Source organism: Larus michahellis, chromosome 8 (assembly GCF_964199755.1).
Source record: "Larus michahellis chromosome 8, bLarMic1.1, whole genome shotgun sequence".
Taxonomy (NCBI): Eukaryota; Metazoa; Chordata; class Aves; order Charadriiformes; family Laridae; genus Larus; species Larus michahellis.
Window position 1 is genome coordinate 11,201,619 of NC_133903.1, and position 18,922 is coordinate 11,220,540.

The 18,922-nt window shown below is 34.2% G+C and overlaps 1 protein-coding gene across 6 annotated transcripts in view; it reads left to right on the forward strand.

Moving 5' to 3' along the window:
* The window catches only part of SNX29 (sorting nexin 29), a 126,821-nt gene that overhangs the window by 41,257 nt on the left and 66,642 nt on the right, over positions 1-18,922 (forward strand). For 5 of the 6 annotated variants that reach the window (XM_074599288.1, XM_074599287.1, XM_074599286.1 and 2 more), the window contains exons 14-16: positions 837-919; positions 5,178-5,284; positions 16,110-16,226. In XM_074599288.1, the coding sequence (XP_074455389.1) occupies positions 837-919; positions 5,178-5,284; positions 16,110-16,226 (307 nt within the window). Of the gene's footprint in view, positions 1-836; positions 920-5,160; positions 5,285-16,109; positions 16,227-18,922 lie in introns of those variants that run through there. The other variant, XM_074599289.1, reaches the window with a different exon arrangement.

The following is an 18,922-nucleotide window of genomic DNA, read 5'->3' on the forward strand; positions in this document are numbered from 1 at the left end:
TCTTACAACACATTTTAGTTATGTTTCTTCTGTATAAATACTTCTGTCGTACTTAGTTAACTGAATGGGATTAAACAGATAATTGACTTTTCAGACATGCGATTTGTCAGCTTTGTTTAAAATTCTTTTGGTTAGAATCTGTTTTATTTCCCTCTCAAATGTAAACTAAGGTGCTTAATGTTGTTAGGTGGAGCTATGGTACTACCTGGTTTGAATACTTATACTTCCGAAAGAAAAATCAGAAGGGCACAGGCACTGAAATATAACAGTCAAAGGGATTAACTTAATTTCTTCTCTTACGGCTTTTATTTAGGAATGATATGTGGAAAAATGTTACCTTGCTGAATTGCTGTCATTTTCCTACAGTGATAAAGTCTGTTTCTATAGCTGAATTCTTATTTGCTTGACATTAAATACTTGGACAACTAGGAAAATGATTATCTAATTTTATACTGGCTGAATTCAGTATTTCCTTGTCTAGTATCCCATCTTTATTTTTTAATTGACAGTTGATTTAGATAGACTGTGTCATTTTTTTTTCCATTAGTGTAGTATAGTATAGAAAATCTAAATTAAACAGTTAATGAATGTTTTTTGCTTATGAGATAATCTATTTCACTGATGTGTTTATGTGGCCCTGGAAACCTAGTTTTCCTGGTACTCTGCTGTTGATGTGTTATTTAATGTGTAAGTAATTTTTTTTTTTTCATCCTGCTGACACAACTTAACTAAAGCTTATTATTACAGGTAGTATATTTGTTTCCATTGAAAGGGGCTTCTCTCTGCTTTGAGAAAATAATAATAATATTTATTTGTTCTGTTCTTTTTATGAACAGAGAAAATGAGGTACTGAAAGTGCAACTTAAGAAGTATGTAGGCGCTGTCCAGATGCTCAGAAGAGAAGGGCAAACAGTGGAAGGTAAGGATAAAATGAAGGGAATAAAAATAATCCGTGCACAGGGTTTGTTTTTCTGTATGCTACCATTGAGACAGAGTTTATTAGAGGCAGAGGTATAGTAAGCAAATGATGGGAAGTGACTCCTGGAGTTGTATAAAAACTGACAATGAAAGAATAACCAGTGAACAGCCATGTGTCTGGTTTAAAGAATCTGTGTTTTTTTCTTTTCTGATTGATTCTGGAATGCATAGATGACCAGACACTCAATCCTGCGCAAGCCTTGGTCCGTAACCAACACTTAAGCCACACAAAACAGTCCTAGTGTGGCTTAGGACATGGTTCACACTTCCACATGCTACCTAGTATGACATCAGACCTCCCTCTATTGGAAAATATCAGCACGTGAGAAGATGGCAGTTCTGTTTCTATGAGAACTGTCCCTGATGCATCTCTGACTGGGCTATTTGCTGTTTTGCGAACAGCTTTGTAATGCAGATTGATATCAAACAAAAAGAATGTTATGTGGTGGCATACTATTAAATTACTGCTGAGTAGAAACAATCAAGAAGTCTTTGCTTTCCTTGCTAAGTCTTCATCAAAGCAAATGAAATCATTTATATGAAAGTGGGTTAGCAAGAGATAATGATAAGCCTTATTCATCTCTTCCAACCGTGATAGAGTACTATCTCCCAATAGTGAAAATAACATATTTGATATCTTTTTCTTTTAAGAAAATACCAATGTAGATTTTTGTACATATTTTTACAGTGCATTTTCTGGTAGATAGGTGGTCTTACTTTTTTTCAGTAAGAAACTTTCCAGAAAAAGCTATCAGATGAAAACTTAATTTAAAAATAACTTAAAAGTTAACGTGATATTGGAACATAAGAACAATTATTTTGAGAAGAGAAAGTTTAATATCTCTAGATTATACTGTTAATGTTGTTTCGGAGATCAGTATTTGCAGACTGTTTGAAATAGATTCTGTATTAAGACCAGACATTTCACTTTCTTTGCTTAATTGCTCTGATTCTAATGAGCAGATTTTGTATCTGAAAGATAGTGAGTTAAGTTATCAATAGGATTACCTGTTTTTCTTCAGTGGGCAGTGGTGAGAAAAGTGTCCAAGACACTTGGTGACTTGGAGTCTTGATTCTGAATCATCTTCTGGTGGGACCTGGGTTTCCACTGACTGCAGAAGGTGTTTTGAGAGATGAGGTGGCTTTTCACAAATTGGCACCATCTGTCTTTCTTTTTTTTTAATTGTCAATATTGTGGTCATGTAAGTGGCTGTATGAATGAGTACGACGTTAATTCTTCTCTCAAGGGCTAGTCACTCTACTTATCTGTAGTTTAAAAACTTCATTCATCCTTGAAAGGATTTTTGTTAGTGAGAACACATGTTTTTACTTCCGACTTTGCTGGAGTGTAGTGATTCATATTAAGAATTATTCACGAAAACCATCGCTTAAGCTTCTTATAATAGCAGAAATTATCCTTCATTAGATACTGACAGTTTCCATGATGAGTGTAATTATAGGAAAAGAAAAAAAATATTCCTAGGCTAGCTATATTCTGCCATGTTAAAATTATGCAAATTAGCGAGTGATAAGAATAGAAACTGAGTAGGATGGTCAGATTTTATAGATGAAAAGGGGGGATGGAACGGTACCAACATTTCTAAAAATGAATACGTGTATGCTTTATGCTCAAAGGATATTTAATCAATCCACAGTATTTTTCTGTAATATTTATCAGTATTGACCAGAATAAATTTCATCTACATGCACTATTTGTAATAATTTTTCTTATATTTTAACTTCACACGTTGTATTTTTATAAAATGTATTTTTTTTTCTTACATGTCATTGGAGATTTATGTGGAATTTTAGTATTAGTGGGGCCTCTGACTCAAAAGAAGTACTTAAGCATGCAAATAATCTGTCAGAACGAATGTATTTAGATACAATTCAAAAAAGGAGAGGGAAACAAAACAATGTTTTTTTTCTTTTACCAGATTTAGAGAAACTATTACACCCATGGTTTATATATGTAACTTGCAGTATCTCATTGTAAGCATTCATTGTTTTTCAGATATGAGCCTTCATAATTAAGAATACTTGTATTTATTAGAAAGAGGTATTTGTACTTTTCAGTACATATATCGTAGTGTAATTTAAGGAAAATTATTGAATTCCAATTGTGGTATAACTTCGTCTTACATCATTTTGTTCTTAATTAGCTTACATGCTTCAAAGGATTACAGAGTATATTTGCAAGACCTGTTTTCTTACTGTGTTCTGAGATTGTGACCATTTTGTGAAGCAAATAGGATGAAGAAACTACTATTTTCTCCTCTTTTGTCATTTTAAGCTAAAATTCTTACCGCTTTCTTATATATTAATTTACACACTCAGAGGTTCTTGACTTCTAACTAGCCTTACATGTAGACAGGGCCATGGAGTTCTGATCTGTTTAAACTCGGAAAACTCCCAGCTGTCCTCTTTTGCTGTAATGTTAGGAAATTGTGTTCATCAGGGAGGCATAAACTGTTGCATACAACTAATTTCACTGCCGTCCTATCATAATGAGCAATTTCAACGATGATTAATCTTCTTCCAAATGGTATCAAAACAAAAGACTTAAATGTATTGTAGATTTTAGAATGCTATGTGTTTAGACTTTCTGTGAAACTTTTTTGAAAGAGTCAAAATAAATTGAGCTTCTGCTGTTATTTTTATGACTATAAATAGGGAGGAATCAGTGTTTGCTACAATAATCAGATCAGATGCTATTGAGTATGGCTTTTAAATAGTTTCCTAAAATAATAAATGAAACTCAGCATAATACTTTGCTTTGCGGTGACTTAAAAAAACACTCAGCAAATGTGATTATAAATAAATTGCCCAAGAGTCAGAACTGTGTCAAGTTCAGAATATCATACCAGTTTTCAAAATGAGTTATCACTGCCATAGGCTGGGCAGTTTGATACTGGTATTTAAATATTTAATGAATGAGCATCCTGATTTCTCAGCCATCAGCAAGACTTCGATGTGTACCATTTTTCAGACCTCTTTATGTATGTATATGAAAATGCTGATCGTAGAAGTTTCTGGCTGAAGAATTTAAAGAAAGATTTACAAGAAATAGCTCTTAAAATAGCTTTCAAAATTCACCAAAAATAATAATAAACTTCTGAATGTATATAATCTTCCTCAAAGCAAAAATCAGTTCCCAGGCTCAAGAGTATTTATTTAGTCAGCTGAGTTATGGTGTCTTCTATCTACCTGATAGTAGTTGTATATATAGTTTAGATTTTGAAAAATGGTGAAAGTATTTGTTAACCCCCTCTTTTGTTATGGCTTGTTTACTTTATCTGTGCTAACTTGTTTGGGTTTTTGTTTTTTGTTTTTGTTTTGTTTTGGGGTTTTTTTGGGGGTTTTTTTGTGGTTTTTTTTTTTTTTTTTTTTTTTTAGAAATTCACAATCTGTGAGGAAAAGTTGAACTGGACTTTGTGTAGCTTGGGGAAGAGGAAACTTACTTAGAATAGGCCTTAAAGTGATCATCAAATACATAAATGATAGCTAGGAACAGGAATAGAATAAACTGTATTTTTTTATTCAGTGTGGGTAAGAAAAGTAATGGACTTAAGTGGCAGCTGAAGGAAGTTTGATTAGCTGTCAAGAAAACCGTTCTCAGAAGAATACTTAAATTTAAATAGATTGTGCAGGGAAGCATGAAATCTACATTATTGGAGGTTTCTAGGAATAAATTAGCCAATTAACTGTCAGGAATGAAATAACTACAGCTGATTCTGCTTCATGCCAAAACATGAAATACCAGATGAGGTATGGAATGTCCATTCTCAGCCCTATTTTCTGTAATTTGTATGATATCTAAGAAGTCTGTGCAAGTAATATGAAATGATATTTTGGAAGAGAAGCAGAAAAAAGACTTAAGAGAGAAGCATAGGCTTAGTTTTCAAAGGCTTTGGGTAGGAATTGCTGTTTACTGCCTACATATATTAGGTGGCTGTAATCACAGAGCAGCCAAATGCTTTCACTTTGGATTTTTTTTCTGTTGAGAGTACCTGTCTAAATATTGCTAACTAGAAAGCTCCCTGCAGCGTTTGTACTTTAGTACTTGTAATAGTGTTTAATATTACATCCTATTTTGATACTTCTAGTAACTGTTTCTTTTAGAGCTATTACTTCTGAACATGTTGTCTTAGGTGTTTATGTAATTTAACATTTTAATTTGAGGTATCTCTTTGTTTTAGTTCTGCCAAACATTTGGAGCACTGATGGTGAATTTACTGTTCCAGAGCAAAAGCAAGTAGAAAACAATGAGGAACTAGCCAGCTCTTATGAAAGAAAATTGATTGAGGTAAAGTTTATACTGCACAAATTTTATAGAATCAGAATTGTAACATAACATTTGAAGCTGTAAATAATTCCTTTGCTTAGTTGTTATTTTTTTTTCCCTCTTATTGTAAAGGAAAAGTCTGATTTGCTCCTTTAAAAAGAAAAAAATTGGAAGATTTAATTTTCAGGCTTCTGTGGTTAAAATACAAATTTGTTCATTCAACTTCAAAGCATATTTAAAGCAATTCAGATAATTAAAAATACTTTTCCTAACAAAGGTACACATTTATACTTTGGTATAAAATGAAGGTTTTAATAAATAAAAAAGTTTCTTAAGGTTATAACGGGTGGTGGTGAAGTTGGAAGCATCACACTCAATAGGTTTCAGGTATTGTATAAGTTAAGTACATAATTGCAGCCATTGCTGTTTCAGTTGAGCTTTAAAATGCAGACATACTGAAATATGTAGCTTTTTCTGTGCTTTCGTAGTGTTTTCTGATTGCCAAACTGTGTTTCATTTTTGTATAGCTTATTGAATACGGCAGTATGGAAACAGACGATGGAAGCTACTAGTTCTGTTGATAATGACCATGTTAGAAAAAGTTCCTAATGCAAGATTCACTTTTAAGACTAACGTAAAATTCATTAAAGAAAAAAAAAAAGAAACATTAGGGTTTCATCCTAAATTTAAATACAAATGATTTCCAGACAAAAGTAATGGAATTTAATATCTAATACCCATATCTCCTATTAAATATTAAACGAACATTTTTATAAAAAGTAAAACAATTCTCTCTCTCTTGCCCAAAATACTCTCAAATTGGATACTCGTATTAACTGATTAACATGAAGATGACTGAAAATGCAGGTCATGCATCAAAGAGATTAATACAGTTCTTCTAAAACATTCATACTTGGTTATCCTTTTCTCATAGGACCATGTGAAACTAATTCTCTCCCTAATGCATACATTTGGTTGGGTTCTTCTGACTCCTTTCCTCTGTTCTGTACCTATCAAAAGAATATCATAATTAAGAACACAGGTAAAATCTCTTTCGGCTTTACAAGCATCCTCCTTAGTTCCACTAAGCTTGTTCTGCATGTTCAGGAATTTGTTGGTAACGCTTCTGAGTTTGTGGAAGACAGTGTTAGCAGTAGCACTGATGATGCAGCAGTGGATGTAACCACTGGAAAACCTTGTTGCAAATCACATCCAGAAGAGAAAGTTTGCATCTGAGTCACGCTAGTCTGTAAGAACATACTCAAAATAGGATGTAACGCCTGTAAAAATACACATGTATTTACCAAGAGTCATTACTCCTTTTGCTCTCCGCAAATGAAAAATGTGAAGTCTTATTTTCAAAGGCTAGCCTGTGTTGTGTTCCAAATCGAGGATTAGGATAGAAACCACTCTTGAATGCGGTTCTGGCAGTTCCATTCAGCTAGAGCTGAGTCTGAAAACTGTTTGGACTTAAGAAGTTTTAGTAGCTGTTATTTTTGTGCCTGGTAGACTATTTCAACTGAAGACAAAGATTCCCTTGCATTTCTTGGTAGCTGATCAGGATATTGAAGTCTGTAAATCTATAGAAGATCTGAAGATCCATAAATCAATTGATTTAACCAAGTGGATAAAGAAAAGTTGCAACTGAAAATTCTGAAGTAATAAAGAAGCTTAAAGAAACTTTTTACTAAATGTTACACTTAATAGTGTTAGAGAAATTTTTGTAAAAATTCTGCATATTTTTTTTACATGGTGTATTTCCTTAGAAGTAGTAATCTATCTAGTTACCACAGTTTCTTCTAAACCCCCAATTCAAAGCTCGTTGGGGTATTGATAGGTCTTCGGATACCTCTCACAATTCCCATGTGTTTTTCAGTGTCATGTGCTTTGGGACTAGAGTGCTATTTTGTTTTAGAAGAGAAAGTAGATCGATTTATACAACTCTCAAGCCATGAATAATAAAATGTGTTTAAAATCATTGTAGGATATGTTATTGGAGAGAGCCTGACTTCAGCTTTCTTTGCCATTTCAGCCTTTGATATTTTTGAACTCAATTCAAGAGTAATTTTAGTGGTGGACTTTAACCTACATTTAATCAAAGTTAAATTGTAGGTTATGCTCATGATGTACTAAATTGTATTACGAGAGAGCTCTGTTAAAGACTCAATAAATGACAATTGCATTTTCAGTTTCCTGGCGTAGACAATTCCTGTCAGACTGGGGAATAAGGAGACCAGCTCCTCTGCTGCAATAACAGGCTTTTGAACTGAAACTTGTATCACAATATATTAATCCCTTATTGTTCTCTAGAAACACTCATTCTTACAGAAATGTTGGAGACAAACCAAACAGTTTAAAAAAGTATCCTTTCCAGCTCTCTAAGGCTTTCCTTGTAGAAGCCTGTACAAGAAACGTTTCTAAGGGTCGGAATTTTTCTACATAAATTAACTAGGAATTGCAGTAGGAATTTAAAGTAAAGTGCCATAGAAGCCTGCAGTTTGCCTTTTAATTAACTAGAAAATACTCTTGTACCTTTCCCTAAAGCTCACAGACTTAACTTTTTATGTGTTAAGTGTACTGTTGTATTTTTATGCTGTACAAATTGATCTCTGAGCATTTGGTATGTGAGGCTGGGAAACTGTTTTTCCGACATGGAAGGTGCATATGCCGATCATGTGAACTCAAGATGTGAATCTCTTTGTTCAAATAAGTACATTCAGTAGATTAGAGTTGAGAGTTTATTTTTGAATATTAGATATGAGATCTGACATGTGTCAAAAAGGTTAAGTTTAATGTTTTTTTAAAATTTCTGAACAATTAGGCAGCTCTTCTGAAAAGCTGAATTGTTTCAAACATTTGAAACAATGTCTACAAATGGTAATTTTGGATATTAAGCCAAGCTTTCACCATTCTGGAGAGTTTCACTTTGTGTATTTTCATGTCTTCTGTTCTTCCTTGTTGAACAAGTAATTCATCATCCAGTTGCATCCTGAAGCCTCAAGAGTGTGCTAGTGATTATTTTTACTCAAACTGCCTTCTAGATTTTTGACTTTAATCTCCTCAATTTCATTTCAAAGTGCTCAAATGACTTTAAGCTGTATTGAGAGGGGTTTTTTGAGACAGCAATTACATAAAAAGAACTAATCGTGGCATGTATCACTGTAGATGGGTAAGGTGGCTTTTTAAAACACTCTTAAATGTTTGACCTTTTGATGTTTTGGTTTTTTTTTGAAGTGGAGTAAGGAAATAGTATAGTATCATGTGAAAAGCAGCTGTATGACTTTCTTTAACGTTCTTTGTGCTGCTGTCATTGTTAGTAAATGGAAGTTCGAAAAGCCTTTCAGTCTTAAAAAATGTGGAGTTACAATGTAAATTAATCTTGCTCAGATTTATTTTTTACTAAGAATTTTTCAGTAGTATATTATCAGATAATCAAAGTTTTTAAATATTGGAGGATTTTCAAATGTGAGAATATGGCTTTGTTCATGATGCAATACATGAGGTTTGGGTTTTTTGTTACAAAATCCCTTCTCACATAGTAAGCTATCTGGTCAGGGAAGGTACCTTAAATCACTAAAAGCTTCACCAGTGTGTCTCAGCATCTTTGTAGAATTGTCTCTCAGTTTAGCATAACAGGTAGCATTATACTGTAATGAATTTCTTTATTATGTCGTAAATTAAGATCCTGAAGTGGGGAACTTTGATGGTATAGCAATTTTGGTAATGTCTGCATAAAGTGCTACTTATTCTTTAACAGGAGATGATTATGTGGAAAGGCGGTGACAGCCACAGAGCAACTTAGTTACCTGCTTAAAAAAAAACAACTCTGACTATGAAGGATTGTTTGGCTGCTTGTCATATTTTTTTTTTCTCATACTTTTCTTCTGAAAATCACTTTGATTTGTTCTTTTATTACTTTTGATCCCCAAGTGATTCTACAAACTATTGGTAAACCTAGAACCTTTCACTGTATTAACAGTATGTGCTCTTACCTGTTAATGACATTCTAAGACAAGAATAAAAAGAAGACTTTCTTTAAGAAATAAACTCTGAAATATTAAATAATTTAGTTAAAAACTTCTCTGAGCACCATTTCATTGAACTACATGACCCATTTTATTGGAAATCAATGAAGTTAAGTTTTGTGTTCTTTGGCAGGATTCTGTAAAGACATGGATTTTTTTTTTTCTCCTAGATATTAAAATGCCTACAAATACAGTTATTAAATAATAGCACTTGTTTGTTCAGATCTAACATTTTCTCATAGGAGAGAATTGAAAAATAACCTTTTGTAAAACAAACCAACAAAATCTTTGGTTCTTGTTAGCATTGAATAAACAGTGCAAGTTTGATCTCTTCTGTTTGTGTCTCTTCTGACAGTCATATTATTCATGACAGCTACTTCATTAGCGTACTTGCGTCCAGCATGAGATTTTATTCAGCAGGCAAATGAGATCAGTGGACAGTGATACTTTTGTAAATAGCTATTTTATCTTTTTATTTAAAGGTCTTACCATGACATGCAGCCTTGCTGTTAAATGTTAGTTGTGTTTGAGGTCAGTATGGAAATCACATCTTAAATTAGTAAATTGGTCAGCACTTTTCTGTGGAAGCCCTTCTGTAGCTTTTGTCAGGTAAACTATTACTGAAATACAGTGAGATGTTATTTCATCTGGCCAGTGCACTTTGCCACAAGGGTAGATTTTTTTTTTTTCAGTTCTTGTAGGAATCTGTCTTATTTCATAAGAATTGTGAAATATGCTTTTATATATGTGTATGTTTATTTTCTCAGTAAGAATTTATTTCCAAATAAAAAAAAGGAAAAGAATTCAGGTAGGCCGCTCACTCCCAAGGGTGTGCAATGCACACTTTAAGTTACTAAGTGCAATAGTACTCAAAGTGAACTGGCAAGAATTCTTTCTTGTGCAACTCTTGAAACAGAATATATAGTTCTCTGAATGTTGTGTACAGCATCTCTCTCATTGACAGACCAGTCCTGGCTGAGTAAGATGAACAGTTTTCTTTTCTGAGACAAGAATGATGTGCCCGTGAATCACCACACGCTCAATCAGTGATCCATTTGTTAATGTGCACACTGGTCAGGGTTTTTAATTTTCTTTACAAACAAACTTATTTCTAAGTCATTGCTGTTTACATTCAGTTAATGGTAAATAACTGTGGTAGGTGTTAAGTTGTCTCTTCTGCAAGTTCCACAAGGGAAAAACAGTGGCATTTATGGTGAACCATGTCTATTTCTTGTTTTACCCACTGTATTTTAACTGTGACAGGTAGCTGTTGTCAAGGCAAGATTTCAGGAAGAGGTAGTATCTTTTGTTATATCAAATCGCATACTTGGGGAAAACACGGACAAAGTTCTTCCTGGTAAACACATGCTATCAAATCAATTTAAGCAGCCAATATGTTGCTTGAGTCCTGCTTCTGTATCACAGGGAACCTACTCCACAGTTGTAATGGAACAGTAGTTTCTATGTCCATGGTGCAAACTGTTTGAAAACCTGGTTTGAATTAAAAAATATTTTCGAGGTGTTTTCATTCAGATCAGTTTCCTCATCTGATTGACAGTCCTGCACATAATGTAGACAGAAATGAATGAAGAGCAGCAGTATTTTGTGGTCACTACTGAAGATTTCCTTCACCCTGGACACAGCAAACACCAAGGTGCATCTTAAGGATGGCAACAACTGCTGAATATGTTACCATAATATGTTAATCTATCATGTTTTAAAGGAAAAAAGGAAGGTTAGCAGCTTAGGAACTGTGAGTTACTAGCAAGGGCATAAGTGACAACAAATTAATATCTGTGGAGTAATGAAACCACAGATTGACGTGACTTTAAGCAGCCCTCTCCCAGAAGGGACTACTGGGGCCCAAAAGGTGTAGCTGATGGTGTGGGATTATTGTTGTGGTCCACACATGGCATATGGGGGATAACAATGAGAAAACTGTGATAAGCAAGAAAGGAAACATTTCTGTTATGCTTTTGTGGTTCCACAGTCGTCAATAAATACTGGATCTGTGTGCTGTCAAGTCAGCTGAGCTCACCAATTGGTTTGGATTAGGTGTGGAACCACAGTTGCATTTGTGTAGCAAAATATAAAACTTGTGCCACTCTGTGTTTTTGTTGGATCTGTGCAAGTTATGGGAGGACAGTTAATACCTGGTCTAGTGGAAAGCCTGGTAGGTAAAAATTAGTCTGTCAACATTTTTTGAAAAAAATTAATTAATCAAAGTGATTTACACTAGATAATGATTTATGGTGTGTCAAATTACTTTTTTTTGAGTCCATGATTTTTAGTATCCAATAATATTAATTTAGTTCCAAGTCTTGTTCTCTTGGAGGTGGGCTATGGAATGTTTATGAAAAGTGGTCTGATAGTAACTGACTCTCTACTTCATTGCTTATGTCAGATTATCCTTACGAATGCTCGTTGTACATTTGAAATTTTTTGTGTTAGCTCATGAAGATAATCTTAGTGAAAGGATAATGAGTTGTAATTCAGAATAGCGCTCTCAACACAGTAGATGAGGTGAGACCTTCCTCCAGGTGTGAAATGAGAAGCTTAAAGGATCTAGGGGAACATAATAATGTTCAGAGATTTGTTTAGAACTTGTTTAGATCTTGCATCTTGGGCTTTGGCTTTTGCTATGAGGATACATGGAAGGATGCAGCAGCTAGAGACATGCTGATTTTTATCACTCTTGTTAACGCTTATTTTATCCCTCTTATTAACACTTATTAAACTCATTATCCTGCGTATCTGATTTTGCTTTTGCTGGTTACTTTCATTTTCTCTGGCCAGACACAGGTCTTGCCAGAGTAGTGTTTTTCCTGTTCAGTGTGTTGGAGCTCTTCTGTATGTCAGGATTAATATTGGTAAACACTGGTATTACAGTACACAGTTGACAAAGACTGTGATATATTGCAAGCATTACTATGTAGCTTGTCTAATGTGCACAGTTCCCAGTGTATTTTGAGTTGAAAGCTACATTTCTTTTTGCTGGTTTTGATGAATTGTGACTTGTGCTTACTTTATGTAGCTATAGTAAAAACCCCAAACAAACAAAAATCCACACCACAAACAAAATAAAAAAACAACCCCAAACAGAAACAACCAAAACCCAACCCTATTCTTAAATGGATCTTTCAGTCTGCCTTGAACCAAGTAACTTGCCTGCAGATGGAAATGTCAAGAATACAAAATGGAAGCTTGGAAAAAGAAAACAATGACTCAGAATTTTATGGCTAAATCAATAGATTTGTCTGAACTGTCTGCCATTTTGAGTTTTACTGTTTTTCACTTGTAGAAAAATGAAATTCTTAATATTTAATAGGATACCTGCTCTTTTTTGAAGACCTTTGGCTTTATTTTTGTTGGGGAAAAATATAGAAGAATGTTGATTTTTGAAAAAGAGCATCTTCTCATGGGGAAAATACACACGTGCTTCCACTGAGAGCAAGTAACATACCTGCCAACTTCTTGTTTTGATTGTATATAACAAGCGATTTGCTGGTTTTTTTGCTGTTAAATTTTCTTTTTATTATTTAACTTTGCTAGGGACACTTATAAATTTTTGTATTACTTCCAGTGTTTTGAGAGCGCTGTTGAATTTACATTTTAATTGGGTCTGCAAGTAGAAAGTTATTTCAAGGACATCCAAATTAGAGGAGAGAAAATAGTCAGTTATTACATCTTATAATTTGGATTTTGCTTTTCTGATAGAGACAGGCACTGAAATATCAAACATGATTTCAGATATGTAAACTACTGAGTTTTACATCCATTCATAAATTTGTATATTGCTTTTGATAACCAGTCAACCCACTATCAGATTTCTCTCTGTGCATTTGCAACTAGTAGCATATTGCGTCTTTCTGTATATGAAACACAGGGAAGTTCTGCCTCCCAGCCCAGGCTCTCTGTGATTAACAATGACCTGCTAAAATTAACCTGAGTCATAGGGGCTTGTGATATTCTTAAATATTACACCCCTCACCTTGAACTGGAATGAGTGTTTAAGCCAGATGGAAAATAATTTATCCAGAGTTAATGACATTATATTATTACTAGTACAGTTGGCAATTTTATTTGGTGCATAAATGTTTGCAATTTATGAAGCAAAACTGCTTGCTAAGTGGCACCTACTACGTTAGTCATAATGCAGTTCATATGGATTTAGATATCTTTTGTTTTCGCAAAATGAGCTTACTTAATTACTAGCAAGTGTTTGAAGTGGAAGAACCTTTTTTATCAAGGCTGATGTTGAATGAACAATTGAGCTATGAATACAGGGTGTCATTAACTGATAACATGGAAATCCTAATGTTCTGATTTTTATCAGTAGGAGCCAGAGACTAGTCTAATTATGAGTCTGGGAAGTTAGTTTTTCTAATGGGATTAACTGCAACAGAAATGCTTGACAAGAACAAAAACAAAAGCAGCAAACTGAAGCTGCTTTAGTACACTATAAATAATAATAATTTAAAAAGTACTTTTGATTGTTGAAACTGCAGTAATACCATGTTAAACCTTTGTAGTTCGGAAAGTGAGGAGCGAAACTAAATGGTAACTCAGACGTGTTCTAAGCTTTTTTGTATTGTGATGTGTTAGATAAAGCATCAATATTAATCTAAACCTGCTTACATAATCAGGCAAACAAATAAATAATCACTCTGTGAAATCTTTAGCTTTTGTACTTCTGATAGTTCCATTACAAGGAGTTTGTTGTTAGTTCAATTACTGTTACTGTTTTTTAGATTGTAATTTGCTGAGCATTTCAGGATAGTTTGTAAATTCAGAATTAATGAAATATATCAGTCTAGACAAATCATACCTGTGCTTAGTTTAGCTCTTTTTGCATGTATGCCACACTGATGAATTACTGGATTTGAAGGACTTCCTCTAATATAAAAAGAAATTGGAAAAGAATACTTGAAGTTCAACTTGGGTATCAGTATTTTTATTTTTTATTTTTAATCAATTATGTCAGCTTCTGGCTTGTCAAATTGAAGCTGTTTTTTCTGTTAGCTTTGATTATGTGAAGGATACAGGTTGTCTGGAACAAAGCACTGAATTAAAAGCAAGCACTAAATTAAACAAATTGAATTAAACTGCTTTATCTTGGGGAACTTCCCTGAGAAGAGAGAGAAGGCAGAGTGGTAATCCAAGAAAAGGAAAGTATGGAATTCATAGATAGTAGTGAACTGCCTCTGGAAGGGAAACTATGAACTCCTAAGAGATTTGGCAGTAGTGCAAGTCCCTGTGCTATCATTGAAGGTAGTGGATTGATAGTCATTTTATTCAGCTGTGCTTTCATAATGTTACTTCATTGCCTCTACTAGTCTCCTAGCTTTTGATGACTGTATGAGGATACATTTCAAGAGTTGCTGTAACCTGAAAAATATGTTTAACAACATTGTTGTCGTAGCCTGTGATGCCGGGGAGAGGGGCCAAGCAGTCACTGCTTCGGTTTTCATCTAACTGCTCCTGTTAAAATTGTAGCTTTTCTTGCTCTGCCCTGGGACTGCTCATCTGGTGCTCCCCCTCTGATACTGGTCCTCATCAGTATTCCTTTTCTTTAATAGGGGAGTCATATAGGGAGGATTTACTTGGAAACTTCTAAAAGTGGGGGTTTCTGAAGAGTCTGTCTTTTCCTGTGAAAATAATTCTACAAACCGTTTTTGGCTCAAATTTCTTTGCTCTAAGGCTACAAGTGGCATTATCAGTTCAAGAGAACTCCCTTGCCAGGTATCTTATGTACTGATGGGTCATCCATCATAACTGAAACTTTTCTTCAATTTTATACTATAATAGTTCTGATAGGAGTAGCTAAAAATCTTGCTCAATGCAAATATTGTTTATTTTAGCCTTGCTCCCTGTTTCTGCTAGTTTCCCCATCACATTCTGTTGATGATAACACATTACTGCTACTACTTAGACCTTTTCTATTTGGAAACCCTTGTCCTTTTGGACTTCTTCCCCCTTAAGCTATAGGCTTACACTTCTGTATAAGAAAAATTCAAGAGCGCAATATCATCTTGAACCTTGATTTGAATTATAGTTTCTTGCTTCTTTTGCCAGGGAACCAACTTAAACATAGTTTCCTCTGTAAATTGGTATACTTTTCATCCAGCCCTTTTCACTTTCATAAACATCCTGCATCAGTGGGTGCTTTCTTGACACTCCGACTCAAAAATGGAGAGCACAGGTGTAGCTAGACTTTGTGTCCAAAGAGGCCACGCTTGGAGCCACACTATTTACCAGTGCACAACAACTTGTGCCACAGCGTAATGGTGGTATTTGTGCTCCTTTGACCCCTCACAGATTTGCCTGGGATGAGTGGACTTCTAGCTCCAATCCTTTTAAAACTCCAAATAAGAGTGCAGAATATATTACTCATGAATTATTGACAAAGTTTAGTGCAGTTCGTGCATTTTGCATTATTCCCAGTTCAAAATATTGTGATTAGTTTGTTGAGTGCTGTGTTTATCAAAGAAATAAACTGAGAACAGAAGACAATGGGTGTTTTATTAGAATCAGTTGCTATAGGATCTCCTCTGAGAGGAATAGAATTGGACATAGACTTGCATTTTGTCCTGTTGAATTCAATATCAAAACCTACATTTGAAGGCATGAGTCAAAATTATTATAACAGTGTCTGTTCTTAATGGTCAGTTCAAACTAATGCATTAGCAATGAGACGCAGTACTTGGAGAGTATGGTAAAATAAAAAATATAAATAAAAGTTGATATACATGTAAGGAGTTATGTAGTGCGGGGTTTTTTTTCAGTTTAGAACACAATTATCTCTTGGCTTTGTTTTTCAGGTAGCTGAAATGCATGGGGAACTGATTGAATTCAATGAGAGGCTGCACCGTGCTCTGATGGCTAAAGAAGCTCTTGTGTCCCAGATGAGACAAGAACTAATTGATTTGAGAGGGCCGGTAAGTGTTTGTTTATTACTATGAAGAATATCACTCTGGAATAAGATCAAAACCATTACTCGTGATGAAATAAAATATATATTAGCTTATAAGAAATAACAGCTAATAACACATCTACCAAGAACACCTTACTTTGTATTTTTGATAGTGTTTCATTTTCTTTAGCAGAAATGAATGCAAAATAGATATATTCAGACAATAAAATTGTTTTCTACCAACTATTGCTTCATTTTGGCTTTTTGTGTTAAAAGATTGGTTTGAAATTTGAAAATTAACAGGGAGGGAACAGGAGTCAAGAATGTTACTAATAGCTGTCCATCTTCTGAGGGAGGCATATTTTGATTGTCTTTGTTCATATAATTATGTGGTAGTGCTCCTTACTTTTTTGTTTGTACTGGAAGCATTCATGCCTATTTTATCATAACATTTATGTAAGGTGGCTGATGACACTTCTGTGAGCATTAGTGAAGCAGGATTTCGCCTATAATTTTCAGCTTTTTAGATAGAAACAATCACATTATTGTGTTGAGATGACAAATGATAAATCACATGTGTATTATAGCGGTACTTCCTTACTTGGAGATTTTGGGCTTTATGTCCCAGTTCAGAGATTTTGTTTTTAACCATGTATCTCCTTATCCTAATCCAGATATCGATACTATATTTTAATGTATCAGATACCAAGAGAAAACTAATTCCTAAAATGTTTTAAGAAGTGGAAGAGGTACTATATTATTAAGCACTAGCTAAATGCTAGTTGTTATTAGTTGCTATTGTCCAAAATGAAACTGTGAATTGAAAACAGTTCTAAAGATTGTTTGCATTATCTGAAGAAATGGCTACATTTTAATTCTATATTAGTAAACAAAACTCTGTGTTGATAGTCTATCTGTTACTCAGTCGACTTTAATTAGAACTTTCAAGGTTGATAAAGTGTGTAGCTGCCAGAAATTGTAGGATATGAATATTTGATCCCCCTTTGACTTGTTTGAAAGTATCAGCCAAGTTCTTAAAATTTTATTATTAAAATAGTATATGATTTAAAATTTGTTATAAAAATAGATTCCATGTTTCTTCTCTGCCTTCTCTTTTCCTTTTAATGCCAATAATCAATTTTAATGGCTGTAATTTAGAAAGGAATTGTTGACAATGGTCTTTCCAAATTTGTAGTTATTGGATTTCAAAACTTCTGCAACAAACAGAGGAATATTAAAACAAAAAGTATGTGCTTTCAAGGGGAGGAGGAAGTACATTGATGTAATGTCTCCATCACTGTGTTTTGCATTACAATGAACAACACTTCAATTACCATCTCAAAATCAGTAACCAACCTGTTTCAACATAGATGTGCAAGCACTGGAACTCATTAATATCATCCTCTTTCTTATTTCCAAAGTCCATACTCTGTTTTTGAGGTTTTTATGCAAGAAGTTCATTAAAATAACTGTATATATATAGTGATAGGATTTGACACTTCAGATACAGACAAAGAGAAGGTGCAGGTTGTAGGCAAGATAGAAGAACGCCTGTTCTCTGGCACAGGAGTGCTGGCAAGCCAGGCTGTGTGCTGCCACTGGTGGGCGGACTGAACTGTGAGCAGACAACAGCTGATGGTGGTCACTGAGAGCAAGGTCATACTGGCCCTTCCAACCTCATTCCTCCAAAAAAGGGCAGCAGAGGTGTTCAGGACTCTATATATGGCCTGGATATATGACCTGGAGCTGTCTTGGCTCTGCACAATTTTCCTCTTTTCCTTTCTCTGGCAGGAATGACTTTGGTTTTGCTGAACCATATTCCTTTAATTTTGGGAATGCAAAATTTAGTTTTGTCTCATGTATTGGGAGGTCTTGAGCTGGTCTGTCAAAACGTCTGGGAAATAGATTTTCTTTAGTCTCCTTTGCAATTTTATATTACTGTGCAATAACTATATTACTTTATAATGAGCAATATTTCAGATTCTTAGGCAGCAAATATTCTGAAAAACAGTAATATGCATGCAACAAACATAGAGATACACTGAACCAATATTTAACTAATGTAGAAGCTGTCTCTGGAAGTTCGCAACTTTTAGCTGTTTTTCTTCATCAAAACACACTAACTGTTCTGGGCTATGCTTTACATTTTACAGTATTCAAAGGAGAGAAGATATCCCTTTATATTTAACTAGCTTTAAAGTAAGGTAAAAAGCTGTTGCTGTTTCAGCTCTAAATGCTCTCTCAGTCTTGTTTTCTCACAACTGCTACTTCTATTGATTCTGCAGGTGTTAGTCCATCATTGCCAGCCTTATCAACTTTTGTAGCTATGTAACGTTTTGTAAGAAAACAGATAAAATAAAGTGATCCTGTGTCTTTATCTTAATGGAATGTTGGTTGTAAAAGAAAGTGATCACTAGGTTTTTATATGCTTCATCTCTTCCCATAAGTTGTTTAAACACACAATGTACTTTGTTTAAGCATATTTTGCTTACAAAGGCCTAATAATGATGTTTTTTCCTGTGTTTTCTATACCTTTCAAAATTACACACTTTTACAAACCCCAGTTTTTTCTTTACAAAACTATAGCAAATTCTATCATGAAGAACTCGCAAGGGTGATTATGTTCTTAATCCTGTTCCATGATTGTTTATTTTTCTTTTATTGTTTCTCAGTAATAGCTTTTATTGGCATTTAAAAATTGAATGCTGAATTGTAATTTCC